At 51.0% G+C, this 17,793-nt stretch overlaps 1 protein-coding gene across 15 annotated transcripts; it reads left to right on the forward strand.

The window, feature by feature from the left end:
• HMGCL (3-hydroxy-3-methylglutaryl-CoA lyase) lies at window positions 1-16,632 on the forward strand. 15 transcript variants are annotated; one of them, XR_010836848.1, is made up of 10 exons: window positions 24-133; window positions 4,454-4,537; window positions 6,341-6,448; window positions 7,162-7,257; window positions 8,775-8,923; window positions 11,454-11,517; window positions 12,986-13,174; window positions 13,265-13,393; window positions 14,502-14,707; window positions 15,952-16,632. XR_010836848.1 is itself a non-coding variant. In XM_059062355.2 (9 exons), the coding sequence occupies exons 1-9, from the start codon at window positions 74-76 to the stop codon at window positions 16,051-16,053; spliced, it is 978 nt and encodes a 325-aa protein (XP_058918338.1). In that variant the 5' UTR covers window positions 1-73; the 3' UTR covers window positions 16,054-16,632. The 15 variants fall into 15 exon arrangements, 12 of the variants coding, with proteins under 12 accessions (XP_058918338.1, XP_066871041.1, XP_066871015.1 ...); XR_010836847.1 differs by having other exon boundaries at window positions 14,502-14,627; XM_059062355.2 differs by lacking the exon at window positions 13,265-13,393 and having other exon boundaries at window positions 1-133; window positions 14,502-14,627.
• Window positions 16,633-17,793: the final 1,161 nt, after the last annotated feature.

Consider the following 17,793-nt stretch of genomic DNA (forward strand, 5'->3'; position numbering starts at 1 on the left):
AGAGCCCTGCCCACCTGGCTGTCGGTGGTCACGTGGGGCTCCGCTGGGTTGCCGCCGGGGAAGCTGGGCCAACATGGCGACAGTGAAGAAGGCGCTCCTGTGGCGACTGGTGGGCTTGGCGTCCCCCCGGGCTGTAAGTGCCCCAGCCCACCCAGGGGCGGTCCTGAAGGCACCGTGATGGTCAGGGTCGGGGGCTTGGCCCATAGCGGCTGCTCTCTGAGAGGCGAAGCCGGACAGCACATCAGGCCAGGGTTGGGAGGGCTTTGGAATCTTGGACCCTCTCTGACCCGTCCAAGTCCCTTGAGGGGCATGGGGAAACTGAGGCCCACAGATGGGGAGCGACTCGCCCGGGTCGTGGAGACCTGGGTCGCCATCCCAGGCGTCCTCGTTCCCTGGCCAGGGCTCTTTCTGGTGACCCTGGCATCTGTCTCCCTGTAGTTGAGCTTAAGACTTCCTCAAGTCCCTCATTAAGGAAAATCATGATTGCCCTGCCAGTTCGAGTGGAGAAACCCAGGTCATCCCCCTCCGGCCGTCTCCATTTCCAGCTCTTGTTGCATTTGGGGACGCTTGGCGAGCTACCCCAGCGTGGCGAGCAGGACTTGGATGGCGTGCGCCAGTTGTGATTCCCTTGGAATGGTACTTTGGGCCAGTTTGATCGTGGTGTTTCCACCTCTTGCCCATGCTCGGGGAGTGGAAGGAAAGTGTAGGAGACCTAATTGTATAAAGGGTTGAATACACTGTGTTGGGTAAAGCTCGAGCTGAGATGTCCCAGTGGTTCTGAAGCCACTTTTTCGGTTGAGTGACAGGTCTCTAAACCCCGGTTTTCTTGATCAATGACATGAGAAAACATTACCTCAGGGTTGGTTGGGAGATTAAGGAAGACGTAAGTAAAGCATTTAACATTGTTCTCGCTCTTAGTAAGTGATTGCTCAGTTGTTGCCTTAGAGTTTAGGAGGAGTTTAAACTGGTAAAAATTACACTGTCTTGGCAGTAGGGGCCCCTCTCAGAAAACCACTTCAGTGTCTACTAGACCACCTTCCCCCACCGATCGCTCATTGCAAATAAATGCAGTAAGTCCAACTTGAAAAGTTAAGAAAATTGAATGCGATGGTGGATGTAAATGGGATTTGAAAAAATTCCTCGTGTAATGAATTGCTGGTAGTAGGCCCTCCCTCCATGGGGTAACTTGCACAGACTTGATGTCAGAACCAGACGGTTAAATCCAAACTTCCTCACTTCCTACCTGTGTGATTTGGGGTCTTTCTGAGGCTGTTTCCTCCTCTATGGAATTGGAATAGTGATAGTTCCTGTCGTGTAGGGACTAAATGAGGTGCTGATGTCTGGAAGTTAGCACTGGGCTATAGTCAGTTTTAGCTGTTGATAAAGGTACCGTCACTCAGGAGGCTGTGGCCCAGGGTTTGTGTGGTTAGAGGGGATTATTTCCATGCAGAACTTCACAGAGGGAATGAACTGGGTGTTTAACCAAGGCAAGAGAAGACTGGGGGGACCGAAGGGTGGCAGAGGCAACATGGCCTAGGGGTTAAGAGCATAGGCTCTAGATCCACACTGCTGGGTTCAGATATGAGCTCAGTGACTAGCTAACCATGTGACCTTGGGAAAATTACTTAATCTCCTTGGACTTCAGATTTCTCACAGTAAAATGGGGATTATAATAGTTCCTACCTAATAAGGTTGTTGAGAGGATAATATGGGTTAATATGTAAAAGGCTCTTCTAAGTGCCTGGCAAATAGTAAATGCTTCAATAATAGTAAATGCTTGTTTTGTTGTTAGTGTATGAAGAGTTGTTATGGGGAAGGAAGTAGAATTGAGTTTATTCTGTTCTCATAAAAGAAACTTGGAAATAGGTTTTACATTCTTTCAGCAACATGCACTGGTTATTTATTGAGCCCATATTAGGTAGCAAGGCCTTAGAAACATAACAATGAATAAAACAAAGCCCCTGCCTCATGGAGCTTACATTCCAGTGCGATCCTTTTAGGGTAATGTACCAGCAGAGGCTGAACATCCCTTTTGGAGGGATATTTAACTTGCAGGGACCTTCCAGCCTAGCCTGTTGACTTCCTGAAATTCAGTGGCTCATCACCTTAGTCTCTAGGAAGCTTTGCTGTCTAAAACCAAGGCCAATTCAGGTGAGTTGTTTAAGTTACAGCTGATTCATAGCTGGGAATATTTCCTTCCTTAAGGGTTTCAGGAATTTGGGGTCCTTGTCAGGGTCCCAGTACCCTCTCCCCTTGCCCCATTGCAATATGTTTATCCAGAGCAAATCTGGTAAAATGTAATTAATTTAAACAGTGTTAAGTAGTACTAAGAAGAATAGAGGAAAGAGGGGAAAAAAGCCTTGTATTACTCGGTGGTTGGGGGGAGGGGGAGATTTTCTATGGAGGACTATATATGGGACAGACTTCACACAGAGGAGACTCGGGGCCTTTTTTTTTTTTTTTTTTTTTGCGGTATGCGGGCCTCTCACTGCTGTGGCCTCTCCCGTTGCGGAGCACAGGCTCCGGACGCGCAGGCCTAGCGGCCATGGCTCACGGGCTTAGTTGCTCCGCGGCATGTGGGATCTTCCCGGACCGGGGCACAAACCCGTGTCTCCTGCATCGGCAGGCGGATTCTCAACCACTGCGCCACCAGGGAAGCCCGGGGCCTTTTTTTAATGTCTTCAACTGCTGAAGGTTTTATCTCCTCTCAGACTCACTCTCCTTGTCATCACCCAGCCTATGATTATAAGAGAACAGAGCCCCATCCATCCCCACAACCCCACAAAGTCCAAGACTACTTCTCACCACACTCAGTAATTGCCCTCCTCTGGGGCAGGTATGCCCTGCAGGCATTTATTTGTTGTTTTAATAACTATTGAATGACTGCTTCCTTTGTGCCAAGCACAGTGTCAAAGGTGAGAGTAAGTGGAGGTTATGACAAAGTTGCTCATAGAGCATACATCCTACTGGAGGAATCATTGAGCAGGCATTATTTGCAGTGCTCTCAAGGAAGTAATTATAGTCCTGAAATAGAAAATAATGAGGGTGAGGGGATTGGCAGCTTTACAAAGGGTAGTCAGAGGGGCCTATCTGTGACTGAAAGATGAGAGGGAGCCAGGTGTGGGAAGGGCCAGGTGAAAAGCATCCTGTGGGGAGGGAACTGTGAGCCCTGAGGCCCTGCTGTGGGAGAGAGGCTGGTGGGTCTGGAGGATAGTGACCCATCTGAGGGGTGGGTGCAGAACAGCAGGAACCAGTAATGAGTTCTCTCGGAGATTGGCAGGAGTCAGATGATGAGAATCATATAGGCCGTGGTGAGTGGGGAAGGAATGAGTCAGGTTTCTGGCTTAGGCAACAGGGTGCATGTGATGCCTCTTACTGAGATAGGAAGACTCAAGTCGGACTGGGCTTTAGGAGTGATTAAAGTTCTGTTTGGGGACATCTGTGTTTGAGGGCGCGAATAGGTTTGTTTAAAAAAATAACCTAGGGGCTTCCCTGGTGGCGCAGTGGTTGAGAGTCCTCCTGCCAATGCAGGGGACGCGGGTTCGTGCCCCGGTCCGGGAAGATCCCACATGCCGCGGAGCGGCTGGGCCCGTGAGCCATGGCCACTGAGCCTGCGCGTCTGGAGCCTGTGCTCCGCCACGGGAGAGGCCACAACAGTGAGACGCCCACGTACCAAAAAAAAAAAAAAACCAACCCTATCAGTGAGTGGCAAGTGACAAACTGCATCTTATGGGGTAGACTGGACATAAGCAACACACTTCAAGTGTCACCGTCTCCCATCACCCCCAGACGGGACCATCTAGTTGCAGGAAAACAAGCTCAGGGATCCCACTGATTCTGCATTACGATGAGTTGCATAATTATTTCAGTATATATTACAATGTAATAATAATAGAAATAAAGTGCACAATAAATGTAATGTGCTTGAATCGTCCCGAAACCATCCCCTCCCCCCCCTACAGTCCGTGGAAAAACTGTCTTCCACGAAACCAGTCCCTGGTGCCAGCAAGGTTGGGGACTGCTATCTTACTCTATTCCTGTTTCTAAGTGAATTTTTTGTTGTTGTTGTTTTTATTATTTTTATTATTTTTTTTTTTGCGGTATGCGGGCCTCTCACTGTTGTGGCCTCTCCCGTTGCGGAGCACAGGCTCCGGACGCACAGGCTCAGCGGCCATGGTTCACGGGCCCAGCCGCTCTGCGGCATGTGGGATCTTCCCGGACCAGGGCACGAACCCGTGTCTCCTGCATCGGCAGGCGGATTCTCAACCACTGCGCCACCAGGGAAGCCTGTTGTTGTTTTTGATTCTAAAACAGAGCAAATGTGAATTAAAGGGTGAGAAATATTGCTTCTTGTCTCAGTATTAGTGAAGATGGATACATTCTTTCAGATTTGCTCCCTGGAGAATTGTGACAATTTCCTCCTGTTACTTTTGTTTCCTCTTGTAAACCCAAGGTTAGCACCTCATCTGTGGGTACTTTCCCAAAGCGAGTGAAAATTGTGGAAGTTGGTCCCCGAGACGGACTACAAAATGAAAAGGTAAGGATGGAAATCAACCAACAAAGTTTTTGCAGGCTTTGAGAGTTACATGTGGTGGGTGCAGAACTATACCCAACTTAGGGCCGGGTTGGGGAGGACAGGCAGGCACCTGTGACAGTTCAGCCACAAGTGTTGTGACCCCGGGCCCACCTTAAGGCCCTGTGTGGGGGTGGCCGGTAAGTGCTGCAGGAGTGCAGAGGGAAGGTGAGGGCGTGCCTTTGATCCAGCAATTGCACATAAGGGGATTTGTCCAAAGGAAGCCGTGAAAGTCACATGCAAAGATTTAGCCTTGTGGATGTCCCTTAAAACCCTGTTGTAACAGCAGAACAGTTGGAAACAACCTAAATGTTCAGTAGGAGGAAAGATAACTCAATTACATTAATGACTTCATAAAATGGAATATTGTGAACCCATTAATAATACAGGAGTATATTAAGATGTAATCAGATTATAAGATAGTGTCTATATATATATATTTAATCTTATACTTTTGTGTAAGAAACAAAAAAGTTTATATATGTGTGGGAGCATCTGCCTAGAAAAGGATCATAGAACAGGGCTGTCCAATAGAACTTCCTGTGAAGACGGAAGTGTTCTAGGCTTGAGCCGTCCCATACAGTAGCCACTAGACACTTGTGGCTGTTGAGCACTTGAAATGTGACTAGTGTGGCTGGGGAATTGAATTTTTTAATGTAATTTTAATTAATTAAAATTTAAATAACCATGTATGGTTCATGTCTAATGTACTGGACTGCACAGATCTAGGAAGTTACCTATCAGGGTATTAAGAGTGTTATCTCTGGGAGGTTTTAAGGGTGGTTTTCTTTTATTTTTGGCATGTTTTTCTGAAATAATCATGTATTAATTATTTTTTCAATAAGAAAAACCTCTTAAAAAAATTTTTTTAAGCATGATCAGCCTACCTTTAATAGTGAGTGTTGGTTGGAAACAATAAGCTGTAAGCTCTCTGAAGACAGGATCATGTCTGTTCTGCTCACAACTGTATCCGTAGCTCCTAGCACAATCCTTGGAACATAGACGGCTCTCAAAAATTACTTGTGGAATAGATTAAAGCGGCGGGAGAGAAATTGGGGGTGGACGGACCTGGCGAGAAGGCCTTGGAGTTTTTAGGATTTTTGACCTAATCCTGTAAGTACTAGGGAGCCATGGAAGGCTTTTGAGCAGGAGAGTGAGATAATGGAGACTGTGTTTTAGAAGGATTCCTGTGTGGGGTGAATTGGTAGAGTGACTGCGACCATGCCGTAACATACATGGGATAATGATGGTAGATTTGGAGATAGGAGTCCACAGAGTCTGGTGAGCAGCTAGACGTGATGAGGGACAGAGAAGCAATAGGCTGATCATGTGAGGACGAGATCCTGTGCCAGCTGAGAGGCAGAAGGGGGAGGGTGTGACCCTTTGGAGGCCACATCTCATAGGACCCAGAAGGCTTGTCATCTCTGCCCTTTCAGGCCATGGCAATTTGTTTATGATGGGGTCATAAAGTAACAAAAATTTACTTTAAAAGCCTGTATGACAGGAAAATACTGTTTCCATGTCAGTGTTAACTCATTTTCAAGTGAGAAACTGCTTCCACTGCAAAATGCTATCAGTAGAACTCGAAGACAAGCCTTGTTCTGCACCTGTTGGCCAGGATGACATGTGAATTCATGTTAGTGTTTGAAAGCTGAGATGGTGAAGTGCTTGTTATAGTAAAAGCTTTGAACTAACAGGCTGCATTCCGAGACCATTTTATTACTGACTTTGCCAACCTGTCTTTTCTGGTTTTTCTCTGCATTACAGAATATTATACCTACTCCAATGAAAATCAAACTCATAGACATGCTTTCCGAAGCAGGACTCCCTGTTATAGAAGCCACCAGCTTTGTGTCTCCCAAATGGGTTCCCCAGGTGAGCCCCAGCCCTCAGGCCTGTCTCAGATGAGAGGGGTGTAAAATTCTGCACTTGCCCTGGAAGTCAGTAGAAGTCGGGAACGTAGGTTTCCAGGTCTCTGGCTTTGAGGGCTCTCTGTGCTTCACAGTAGCATGTGCAGCAAAAGAGCCTGCCCCGGGAGGCAGGTGGCTTGGATTCAGTCTTGGCTCTGCCCCGACTTGCATGGTGAGCTTGGTGAGGCCTTCCCCTCTCCAGCTTCAGGATGACCTCTCAGGTCTCTTCTGGCTCTAAGAAGTCTAGAATCTCTAGGCCTGTCTAGAGGTGTGGCTTCTGCGTTTGCAAAGGGGAAACACTGGCGACTCCTGCTTCACTGAGATAGTCAAGTGGGAAGAGAGATCCTGTTCTAACTGAGTTAGATGGCACTGAGCACAGTGCCGGGCTCGGAGCACATTCTCAGCAAATGGCTACAAGTACCATTGCTGCTGTTGCTCCTTATGTAGAGTTGGCAGTGTTAGCCATGTGGAGAAACTGGGGCTCTCACCCATGCCAAGGAGCCTTCTCACTCATCAGCAGTCAAACAGATAGTAAGAGCATTGGGGAGACTCAGCTCTGCAAAACGACTCATTCTCTAAGGGTCCTGGAGAACAGAGATTTTGTGCTAAAACGGTTTTCTCTACCTGAACTCTGCCTGCCCTTGGTGGTGACTTGGCAGTGTCTCCTTTGGCTCTCAGATGGCTGACCACGCTGAAGTCATGAAGGGCATCCAGAAATTTCCCGGCATCAGCTACCCAGTGCTGACCCCAAATTTCAAAGGCTTCCAGGCAGCGGTAAGAGACTTGTTTTGGTGGGGGCCCCTGAAATGAGATTGATGGCATTGGCCTCTGTCTTGTCCCTGGGCTCAGTCCCTGTCCCAGGATGTCTGTCTGAATGACTTATCTCCAGCGGTGATGGGCATCGTCAGACAGACCTGGGGGCAGTCCTGGCCCTGCCACTCCCAGCTCTCTGATCTTGACAAGCTGCTAAACCTCTTTGAGCCTCACGTTCTGCCCATAAAATAAGGTTAATGATGGTACCTAACGTCGTGAGGATTTCAGGAGATAGGATGCATATGAGTTGCTCAGTAAGAGCCTGGTAGAAGATAAGTGCTTAATAGACGTTAGCTCTTGTTGTTGCCCATCTCCTCTTTAAAGAAAGGTGATTGAGCTCTCCACAAGACTTAAAGGTAGTTGCTAGTATCTGTCAGCTTTCTTATAATTTTACATGAGAACATCATTGGAGATGTTGATTCCGAATTTAGGCAAAAAGCTTCTTTTAAGAGTGACTTCCAGGCTGGTGATGGCAGCAGCATTGTTGGTCCTTGGGGAAGGCCAAGGCTTCTTTTTTATTGAGATATAATTCACTATTAATTTCCTAGGGCTGCCATTATAAAATATGAAAAAACTAGGTGGCTTAAAACAATAGAAATGTATTCTCTCACTAGGCTAGAAGTCCTAAATCAAGGTGTCAGTAGGGTTGGTTCCTTTTTCTTTCTTTCTTTTTTTTTTTTTTTAATTTATGTTTTTATTTTTGGTTGCATTGGGTCTTCATTGCCGTGCGTGGGCTTTCTCTAGTTGCAGCAAACAGGGGCTACTCTCCATTGTGGTGCGCGGGCTTCTCATTCTGGTGGCTTCTCTTGTTGCAGACCATGGGCTCTAGGCACACGGGCTCAGTAGTTGTGGTGTACGGGCTCAGTAGTTGTGGCTCACGGGCTCTAGGTGTGTGGGCTCAGTAGTTGCGGCTCGCGGGCTCTACAGTGCAGGCTCAGTAATTGTGGCTCACGGGCTCAGTTGCTCCGCGGCATGTGGGATCTTCACGGACCAGGGCTCGAGCCCGTGTCCCCTGCATTGGCAGGCGGGTTCTTAACCACTGCGCCACCAGGGAAGCCCAGGTTGGTTCCTCGGAGGGCTCTGAGAGAGAATCTTTCCATGCCTCTTTCCTAGTTTCCGGTGATGATTGGCAACCCTCAGTGTTCCTCCGCTTTTAGGAGTGTCACTCCAGTATCTGCTTCCACCTTCGCTGGCCTTTCCTCTGTGTCTGTCTTCACATGGGCGCAATCGTATAAGGGAAGCGGGACTAATACGACTTCATCTTTACTAATTACATCTACAATGACCCTATTGCCAAACAAGGTCACGTTCTGAGGTACTGGGGGTCAGCATTTCAACATGTCTTTGGGAAGGGCACAAATTGACTTAACGATATTCATATATCATAAAATTCACCATTAGACAAAGGTTTTTGCCACTCTGTGTGGGTGTTCCTTGAAGAGAAAAATGCTGAAAGGAATTCACCTGGCTGTTGGCAGGTTGCTGCCGGAGCCAAGGAAGTGGCCGTCTTTGGAGCTGCCTCCGAGCTTTTCAGCAAGAAGAACATCAACTGCTCCATAGACGAGAGTGTGCAGCGGTTTGACGAAATCTTGAAGGCAGCTCGGGCAGCCAGTATCCCTGTGCGGGGGTGAGTCTGACCACATTGGTGCTGCCTCTCTTTATTTCCTCAGTACCATTCTGGAACAGGGCCAGGCTCGAACTCCAGCGACCGTCCCTCACAGACTCCATCCTGGGTGCGGGCAGCCCAAGCTCCGCACCCAGACATCTTTTCCCAAGTAAATTTGGTCAGAAGAAATCCTGGCAAGTGCTTTCTCCAAACTTGATTTTTGGGTCCGTTCACCAGAGGAATCTAGCAGGACAGACACTAAACAGGGTTTGTGGAGGTCAGTTTAATCCTCGCTCCACCACCAACTCTTCACACATCCCTGAGGAATCCCCTCGGCCTCTAAGATGTGTCCGACATCACACCTTTAGTAGCAGTAGTGCCAGGTGTTGTCCACGTATTACCTAATTGCAGCCTCACAATCGCCCAGGAAGGAGGCCTCTGTCCCCACTTCCAGAGGACAAAACTGAGGCTCAGGAAGGATGAAGAGTCTGCTGTAAGGTCCCACAACAAACTGCAGCCAGAATGCCGTTTCAGAAGTACACCTCTGATCACATCACTCCCAGGTTAAAAACCTGCCAGTGACTCATCAACTCCAGACTTTTCAACATGGTTTACAAGCCCCTGCGTTTTTCAGCCCCTGTCACTCTCTGCAGCCTCATTGCTCACGTCCCTCTTCTGGCCCTGCTTCCTCAGCACACTGCATTCCAGCCAACTGGAATTTCTTTCCATTTTGTCACATGGCCCAGTTCTCTCCTGCCTCTGGGCCTTTGCACATGCTTTCTGTAGACTCAGGACACTCTTCCTTCTACATCCTACTTGTCAGGGCTAACTCCTGCTCATCTTCAGGTCCTCTCATGGATGCCAGTTTCTCTAAGAAGCTTTCTCTTCCCTTAGGTGGAGTTGGTGTCCCTCCTCTGGGCTCCCAGAGTCCCCTGAACATCCTCTAACAAAGCACTTACCCCTGCTTGTTAAATTCTCCTCTGCCTCCCATCCCCCACTAGACTCTGCTCTCCGTGAGGGCAGAGCCCACCTCAGTCCCTGCTGTACTCCCTCTCCCAGCTCTGGGCCTAGCACATAGTAGGTGCTCAGGAACCGATGGGCGGATAGATGGATGGGGAAGCAAGGGCATGTCAGGTCTTCCTGACTCCCAAGCCGGTGCTCCTTCCTCAGTATTTCTTTAGATTTTCTGTACTCAGCAGTGATTGGAGAGTAAGAAGAAGGATTAAGGGCTTCCCTGTTGGCGCAGTGGTTGCGAGTTCGCCTGCCGATGCAGGGGACACGGGTTCATGCCCCGGTCCGGGAAGATCTCACGTGCCGCGGAGCGGCTGGGCCCGTGAGCCATGGCCGCTGAGCCTGCGCGTCCGGAGCCTGTGCTCCGCGACGGGAGAGGCCACAACAGTGAGAGGCTCGTGTACCACAAAAAAAAAAAAAAAAAAAAAAAAAAAAAAAAAAAGAAGAAGGATTAAGATGGAAAAATACACTGAGATGTTTGAGTCTGACGTTTATTTATCCAGCAGACATTTATTATGCCTCATAATATGCAGAGTACTTTGTAAGACTCTAAAAGGTTTTAATGGAGCCTCAGCCTGAATGGGGTGGGTGGACATAGAAGCCGGCTACACCCAAGATCCAGACTCCTCACCGTAACTCGCAAGACCCCATGATCAGGCCGGTGGCCTCCTCTCCAACCTCATGTTGTACTTCTTTGCCCCTTGCTGCCCATACCTCAGCTGTTTTGTCCTTTGTTCTGTGTTTTGAACACACCTATTCTTCGGTCTCAGGGACTCTACGCTGGTTCTTCTCTCTGCCTGGAACACGGCTCTCCCCCCATCTCAGCTCCAGCTTCACGTCCTCACAGGGGTCTTCCTGGGCCATCCTACTGTTGTTGGCCTCCTCTGGTTGCTCCTGTCACGCTTCCCTTGTCTTTCCTTCATAGCACATCACTGTTTGAGATTATGTCCTTCCCTTATTAGATCACTTTTTTATCGGCTGCCTCCCTAACTTGAAACCTTAAGCTCCGTGGCGGTGGGGATCCTTTCAGTCTTGCTCACTGCGCTTCCCCAGTGCCTGGCACACTGTAGGCAGCTCGGTATATATCAGTTGAATAAATGAGTGTTTGAACCCTCTGGCCACTCAACTGGAGCAGCCGATCCCTTGGCCCTCAGCTGGCCCAGCTCTTTCGTTCCCGCTTTGGTTTCATCCATCCTTGGTCCTCTCCCGAGCGTGGCCCCACTCCGTGCGGCTCAGCTGGCTGCCCATATTGCCCTCTTTAGCTTCTCTTCCTCCTTGTTGTTGGTCTCTGGCTGCCTCTCTGTGTGTCGCCTGCTTCCTGAACTACAGACCTGGTAGTTTCTTCCCTTCCCTGCTGTGGCGCTGCACTGCCGGCTCACCAGCATTGAATTGGCCTCTCACCCAGGCCCTTGGCCTCCTGCCCGGCTTCCGGTTTGGGTGCAGGCTAACCAGGGATGTGTGTCAAGCAGCCACCCTGCCCCAGCTCTGCTGGCCGAGGAGCCCGGGGGCATTGACAGCAATCCTCCCTGTTTTCCCACAGGTACGTCTCCTGTGTGCTTGGATGCCCCTACGAAGGGAAGATCGCCCCAGCTAAAGTGGCTGAGGTGCGTGTGTGTGGCGGGGGGCGGGCGTGGGATTTCGTGGGGGTCGGCTCGCGTGCCTGCCCGAGTGCACAGGTTGCTCTCACCACACTTTCATGGTGGGTCACGGATTTCATCTGTTTGCCCAGCTCCTTCATTAAGCCCCTCTCAGAGCACAGCCCTGCCTGCGCTCACCCCTGGAGGGCCACCTCCTAGCCTGGCATGGAGTCTCTGAAGCCCCTGCCCTCTACCCCAGGGTGAAAGCCCTTGACTCAGATTCCAGTCTGGTCAGCAGACAGGTGATGTGAGGTGAGAATCCTCTGCAGAGGGGTTCCTTGTAGTGGTTGGAGAGGCCATTGACATCCTCTGAGAAGAACACAGGGCGGGAGATGAACTTGAACAACCCAAGAACTTATGTCACTTTGCCCTCAAAACCACCCAGCAAATTTGGTGTTATTGTTATTCCATTTTACAGTTGAGGAAACAGACTAACTGCCACGCAGGTTGTAAATGGTGAAACCAGGTCTCAGCCCCCATCTGCTTACCTCTAAAGCCCCCTTGCTCTTCCCACACACCAGGTAGCACCCGGAAATGAGCATTGGTAACAGTAGCAACTGCTTATTGAGAGTGGCTGCTGTCGCCCAGAATCTCAGCCTCCGGTTGCCGCCAGTCCTCCCTGTATCCCTGCAAAGGCTCGTCATTGTTTTTCAGAAGCAGAAATTGAAGCCCAGGAAAGTCAGGTCCGTTGCCGAGGTCCCATAGCTAGAGAGCAGCCCAACTGGATTTTACTTCAGCCCCACGTCACCCCCAAGCCGGCCGCTTTTGCTGCGCCCTCTACCGCCCGCTGGCCGCCACGGCTCCTTGCCATTCTGCCCACATGGGCAGTCGCAGAGGGGGGCTCGCCGATTTCTTTATCCATCAGACCACCGTTGAGCAGCACCACGTTCCTGACCCCACCTCCCCCTTCTCCCCCCTTCTCCAGCAGAGCAGTGTGGAGCAGCATCTCCTCAGGTGGGGCACATACTGCTCTGGTCGTGCAGTGATTTGGGGGTCGACAAATGCGCTTCTAAAAATTGTCATAGTTATGTACTTCTCTTAAAAATATATCACTAGCACCTCAGACCCATGATTTCACACATCTTCCTTCCAAGGATAGAGCTACGCGAAAGGAATCAGTTCTACTGATTCTGGTTCCTGGGTCTGACACAGTGTGTGAAGGTGGCAAGTGAAGGACTGGATGGAGTTTGAGACACGCGCGGGAGGAAAGCACAGGGGTTGGGGCCCCAGGGCCTGCGCCCAGTGACCAGCTCTGCTCCTTACGTCCCAGTCTCCTGATGAGTAGAAGGAGGGTTATCATTCCCGCTCAGAAAGTTGTAAGGAGTCTATGGTCTGATAGGAATTTAGTGTCTCACACGTGGAGGTGTTCTGCGGAGGCTAAGGACCCCTGGCTTGAGGAATCTGAGGTCCTCCAAACGCCTGCTTGTCTCCCCAGGTCGCCAAGAAGATGTACTCAGTGGGCTGCTATGAGATCTCTCTGGGGGACACCATTGGCGTGGGCACCCCTGGGACCATGAAGGATATGCTGTCCGCCGTCATGCACGAGGTGCCAGTGGCTGCCCTGGCTGTCCACTGCCATGACACCTATGGCCAGGCCCTGGCCAACACCTTGATGGCCCTGCAGGTAATCAGGGTATGTCCCAGAACAGAGGCACATGTCCATTCTCCCAAAGGGTACGGTGGCAGGACAGCTGTGTTTCATTTATTCTTTCAGCAAGCGTTCACTGTGCTGAAGGCACATACCTGTGTGCCAGGCCGCGGGCTGGCCATGGTGGACACAAACATGTGACCCTGCCCTGAAAGTGCCTGCATCTGTCTGTTAGGAGAGACAGTCGAGAATCAGGTGATAATCCTAATGCATTGTGACAGATGCCACGCAGGGAGGAAGCGTGGGGCTCGGGCAGGCCCCAGTCCCAGCTGGGGAGGTCAGGGAGGATTCACCAGGGGAGGCCTGAAGGACACGAAGAAGTTAAGCAGTTGAAAAAGGGAAGCGGAAAGGTGGCCAGGCAGCACTGCACTGTAAGACTAAGGTGGGGTCAGGGAGGACTCGGGTGCCCCGGCCCCGCCCTAGCGCACAGGGCTGCGAGTAGGTGTGCGTGTGCCTCTGTGTAGCGAGAGCAGGCAGGAAGGAGGGAGGGAGGCAGAGGTCACTCACAGGGAGAACCTTTAATGCTGTTCCCCGAAGATTGGACTAAGACCTCAGATTGGGTTTCTTCTGAGGCTGGCTTCTTGCGGGCTGGCCCGGAATGAGGGTCCCATGGCCCAGCAGCTGCTTAGAAAATTCTGAGTGTCTGACTACAGGCTGCCTTGCTGTAGTGATAGTCCAAGTCTAGTCGGCTGTCTTTAGGTTAGCTAGAGCAATCCTGGGCCTCCTTATTTTTTCCCCTCTTTTTAGTTCTGTTACCTCCTTGAGGCTCATGTCTTTAAGCCAGATGATTCTATTACCTTCTGGGTCTGTTTTCTCAGAGGTGAGGTTTAAGGAGAGAGGAGAGAGTGAAACAGTCATCTTAGGAAAGTGGGAGCACTGACCTAGGGAAATGGGATAGGCCCCCGAGGAGTCAGAGGCTTGACACTGGGGTGAGGGAGCGGGGGTGGGTGAGTGAACACAGGAAGCAACAGGGGTCTGAAACCTCAGCAGTGGGAGAGGGTTAGTTTAGATGATCGGGAAGGGCCCCTCTGAGGAGGTGGCTTTTAGGCTGAGAAGGAGAAGGTGAGGAGTCAACCATAAAAGGAAGGAGGGTAGATATTCCTGGCAGAGGAAACAGTGTAGCATAAAAGACTCACACTGTTTTAGGAACTAAAAAGGGGAATGGTTTCTTTCAGTGGGATTTTCACGTCGACGGAATCATAAGCCAAAGAATTTCAGGCAGCAGATGGCAGGTATACAAGAACCGGCTCTGTGGGCTCTGGGCCCCACAGTGACAGCCGTGTTTCACCATCCTTGTTTGCAGATGGGAGTGAGTGTCGTGGACTCTTCTGTGGCGGGACTTGGAGGCTGTCCCTATGCACACGGAGCGTCAGGAAACTTGGCGACCGAGGACCTGGTCTACATGCTGGCCGGCTTGGGCGTTCATACGGTAATGCCACCTGCCTCCTGGTGGCAACAGCCCCGAACTGACCAGAGCTCTGCCTGAAGCCAGAGGACAGAAGCCGCTGGGTTTGTTCAGGGTTTTTGTGGTGGTGCTGGTGTAGTTAAGAGAAGGGTGCCAAGGGATTAGGGCCGTTCTGTCATATGTTTTGGGATAACAGACCACGGTAGATGGAGGCCACGAGGAGGCAGGCCCTCCGTGTGAGTCTGACCGTTCAGTCAGAGGAGGCACCGGGGTGGAGGGAAAGAGCCCTGCAAGGGTAAAGCCATGACCTGAAATGAGTCCGTTTCCCCTGCACCTTTGTTTTGTTCTCTGAACCATGAGAGCAGTAGAATTAGCCCCCCAGGGCTCTGCCGCAGTCAGAAAGGGCCCTCAGTGTGGGTTGGAAGCAGTGTAGCATCTGTGCTTTTGGATTAGACAGAAGTGGATTAAAACCTAGGTCACAACAGGTCACACACAGGCTGTGTGACCTGACAGATTACTTCACAGCTCTGGGCCTAGGAAATGGGAATAGTAACAGCACCTTTCTCACAGAGTCATTATGAGGATAAGAAAATGTGGGATGCTTAGCCCAGAGCTAAGCAGATAGTACGCATCAGTAAACAGGAGCTATTGTTATCAAGAGGTTTTCAGTGTGGCCCTTTCAGTTGGTGGGTTTTTTTTTTTTAATTTTTTTTTTTTAATTTTCACTTATTTATTTATTTTCGGCTGCGTTGGGTTACATGCAGGGTTTCTCTAGTTGCAGAGAGCAGAGGCTACTCTTCGTTGCAGTGCGTGGGCTTCTCATTGCGGTGGCTTCTCTTGTAGCGGAGCACGGGCTCTAGAGCGCAGGCTCAGTAGTTGTGGCTCACGGGCTTAGTTACTCCGTGGCATGTGGGCTCTTCCCAGACCAGGGATCGAACCTGTGTCCCCTGCATTGGCAGGCAGATTTTTACCCACTATGCCACCAGGGAAGCCCTTAGTTGGTGTTTTTACTCCCGTTTCTCTCTGCCTCACGGTCCTTACTTCAGCATTCAGTGTTTGACCACTGTGGGCCAGACCTGTGCTAGACTCTGGAGTTGGAGAACCACACAAGACTACCGAGCTCCCTTCCCCGGTGGCGGCACTACAACCATTTCACACATTGAGGGCAGTCAGAGGGGAACCCCACGTGCCACGAGGACACCACCTCACAGGCAACTAGTATCCTGTCGTCAGAGGAACAAGGGCCTGGTTGTCTTCACCCGTACACGGTTTTCTGTCCAGTCTGCTGTTTCCCTGGGTGTTGAGGGCATGTCGTGACTTACTGCGTCCTCTAACTTGTTTCTCAAAGGGTGTGAACCTCCAGAAGCTCCTGGAAGCCGGGGCCTTTATCTGTCAAGCCCTGAACAGAAGAACCAGCTCCAAAGTGGCTCAGGCTACCTGTAAACTGTGAGCTCCTTGCCCCCCGAAGCCCTGGGGGACTGTGTGGGAACAGGGACATGTGTGGATGACTCACGGATGGGCCTGTGGAAATGGGAATGAAATCAACAGGAGTAGGCACCTCACTGCCAGCTCTGCACCTAGGTCTCTCCTGGCGGAAAGGAGGTGGACTGGAGTTGCCTGGCCTCAGGCCCTCCCTCCCTGACCTGAGTATGAATGAGAGGCTTGGGCAGCTGGAGGTCTCCCTTCACCATGGACCCAAAGGCCCAGGAGTTGGATGCCCGAGGGCACTTGGGAACCCAATTCTCTGACTTGGGTTGATCCTCAAGTCTCATCTCCAGGTGAAACCTGCCAGCTGGCCACTCTACTACACAGCTTGATGCTGCCATATCCTGGGGGCCATCGCTTGCTGACTTTGTAGGGCAAAGGGGCAGGGAGGAGTTTTTCCCTCAGCTGACAGAGGGCATTTGGTGAAGGGGTGAGGGCTGAGCTGTGGTGGCCACCTGCCAACTCCAGCACCTCTGGAAAATCTCCACTTTGAACATGATTGTCGAAAATAGCTTATGTAATTAAAGGTTTAATGACATAACCATTCCAGTGTTCTGTTGTGCAGATGTGTGTACATAGGGGACAGGGAATAAAGCATCTTTTCAACATTTCCTCTAAGAGGAAAACATAGACTTCAGTTTATTAATCTCTGAATTGTCTCCCTCTTTCCCCTCTTTAGAATTGGGGAGGTCGGTGGTAATGAGAGTGCTGACCAGAGCGCCCTGGGGAGGTTGTTTCTGAGGCTCGTGGCTCTGTGACCTGGGCCGTTGCACAAGGTCCTCTGGGCCTGGGCAGGTGCAGCTCTAGGCGCACTCAGCTCTTGGGACCTCAGCCTCTCCTGCCTGTCAGCGTCCTTGCTGGACTCGGGTAGGCCCAGGGCACTCACGCTGTGGGACACACGTGTGCATTTCTTCCTTGGCTCGGGTTTCATCATTCAGTATGTCATGCCTTTATACACATCATTCCTTAGCCCTCCCTTTATTTTAAACAAAAACAGAACACCATGTTCTAACGTACTATTATGGTAGGCAGGGTGCAAACCGTACCAGGCTGACCGCAACTGGCGCTGTAATTCCTGTTGTAGTTTCAGGGCTCCCTTAGCGGTATTTAAAAAAAATATATCTATCTAATCTATCCATCTTATCTATCTAATCTATCTATGCCGGGTCTTCCTTGATGCGTTCAGGAGTTTTAGGTGTAGCATGCATGCGGGATCTAGTTCCCCGACCAGGGATCGAAACCCGGGCCCCCTGCATTGGGAGCGCGGAGTCTTATCCACAGGACCGACAGGGATGTTCCCTTTTGGCGGGTTTTTAAACTGGACTTTCCAGAACGGCAGCCTCCGGGCGACCCCTACCCGTTCCCGTCCTTCGGCGCCGTCCCTCTCGCCTCTGTTCCAGGCAGCCATCTGCTTCATGCCAGGGTTACTAAAAAGAGTTTGGCAGCTACGAAAACAGTGGAAAACCTGCGGGTGAGCGTGGAGCCACGGTCTTCGGCCCCGCGGTTGGCTGTGACTCCCGCCGCGGGACGGCTGCCGGGCGCCCCTGAGAAGCCCCATCTCCCGGGGCGCGGCGCCTGTTTCCCGTGGTCGGGAAAAGCGCCGGCACCTGGGCTCGCGGGCGCGGCTCCGGGCCGTGCCATGCCTTCCTCCGCCCACCGCCCAGGCACAGGTCGGTACCTCCCTCTGCGGGACGTGCCGCGCAGG

Source organism: Kogia breviceps, chromosome 1, assembly GCF_026419965.1.
Source record: "Kogia breviceps isolate mKogBre1 chromosome 1, mKogBre1 haplotype 1, whole genome shotgun sequence".
NCBI classification, from domain to species: domain Eukaryota; kingdom Metazoa; phylum Chordata; class Mammalia; order Artiodactyla; family Physeteridae; genus Kogia; species Kogia breviceps.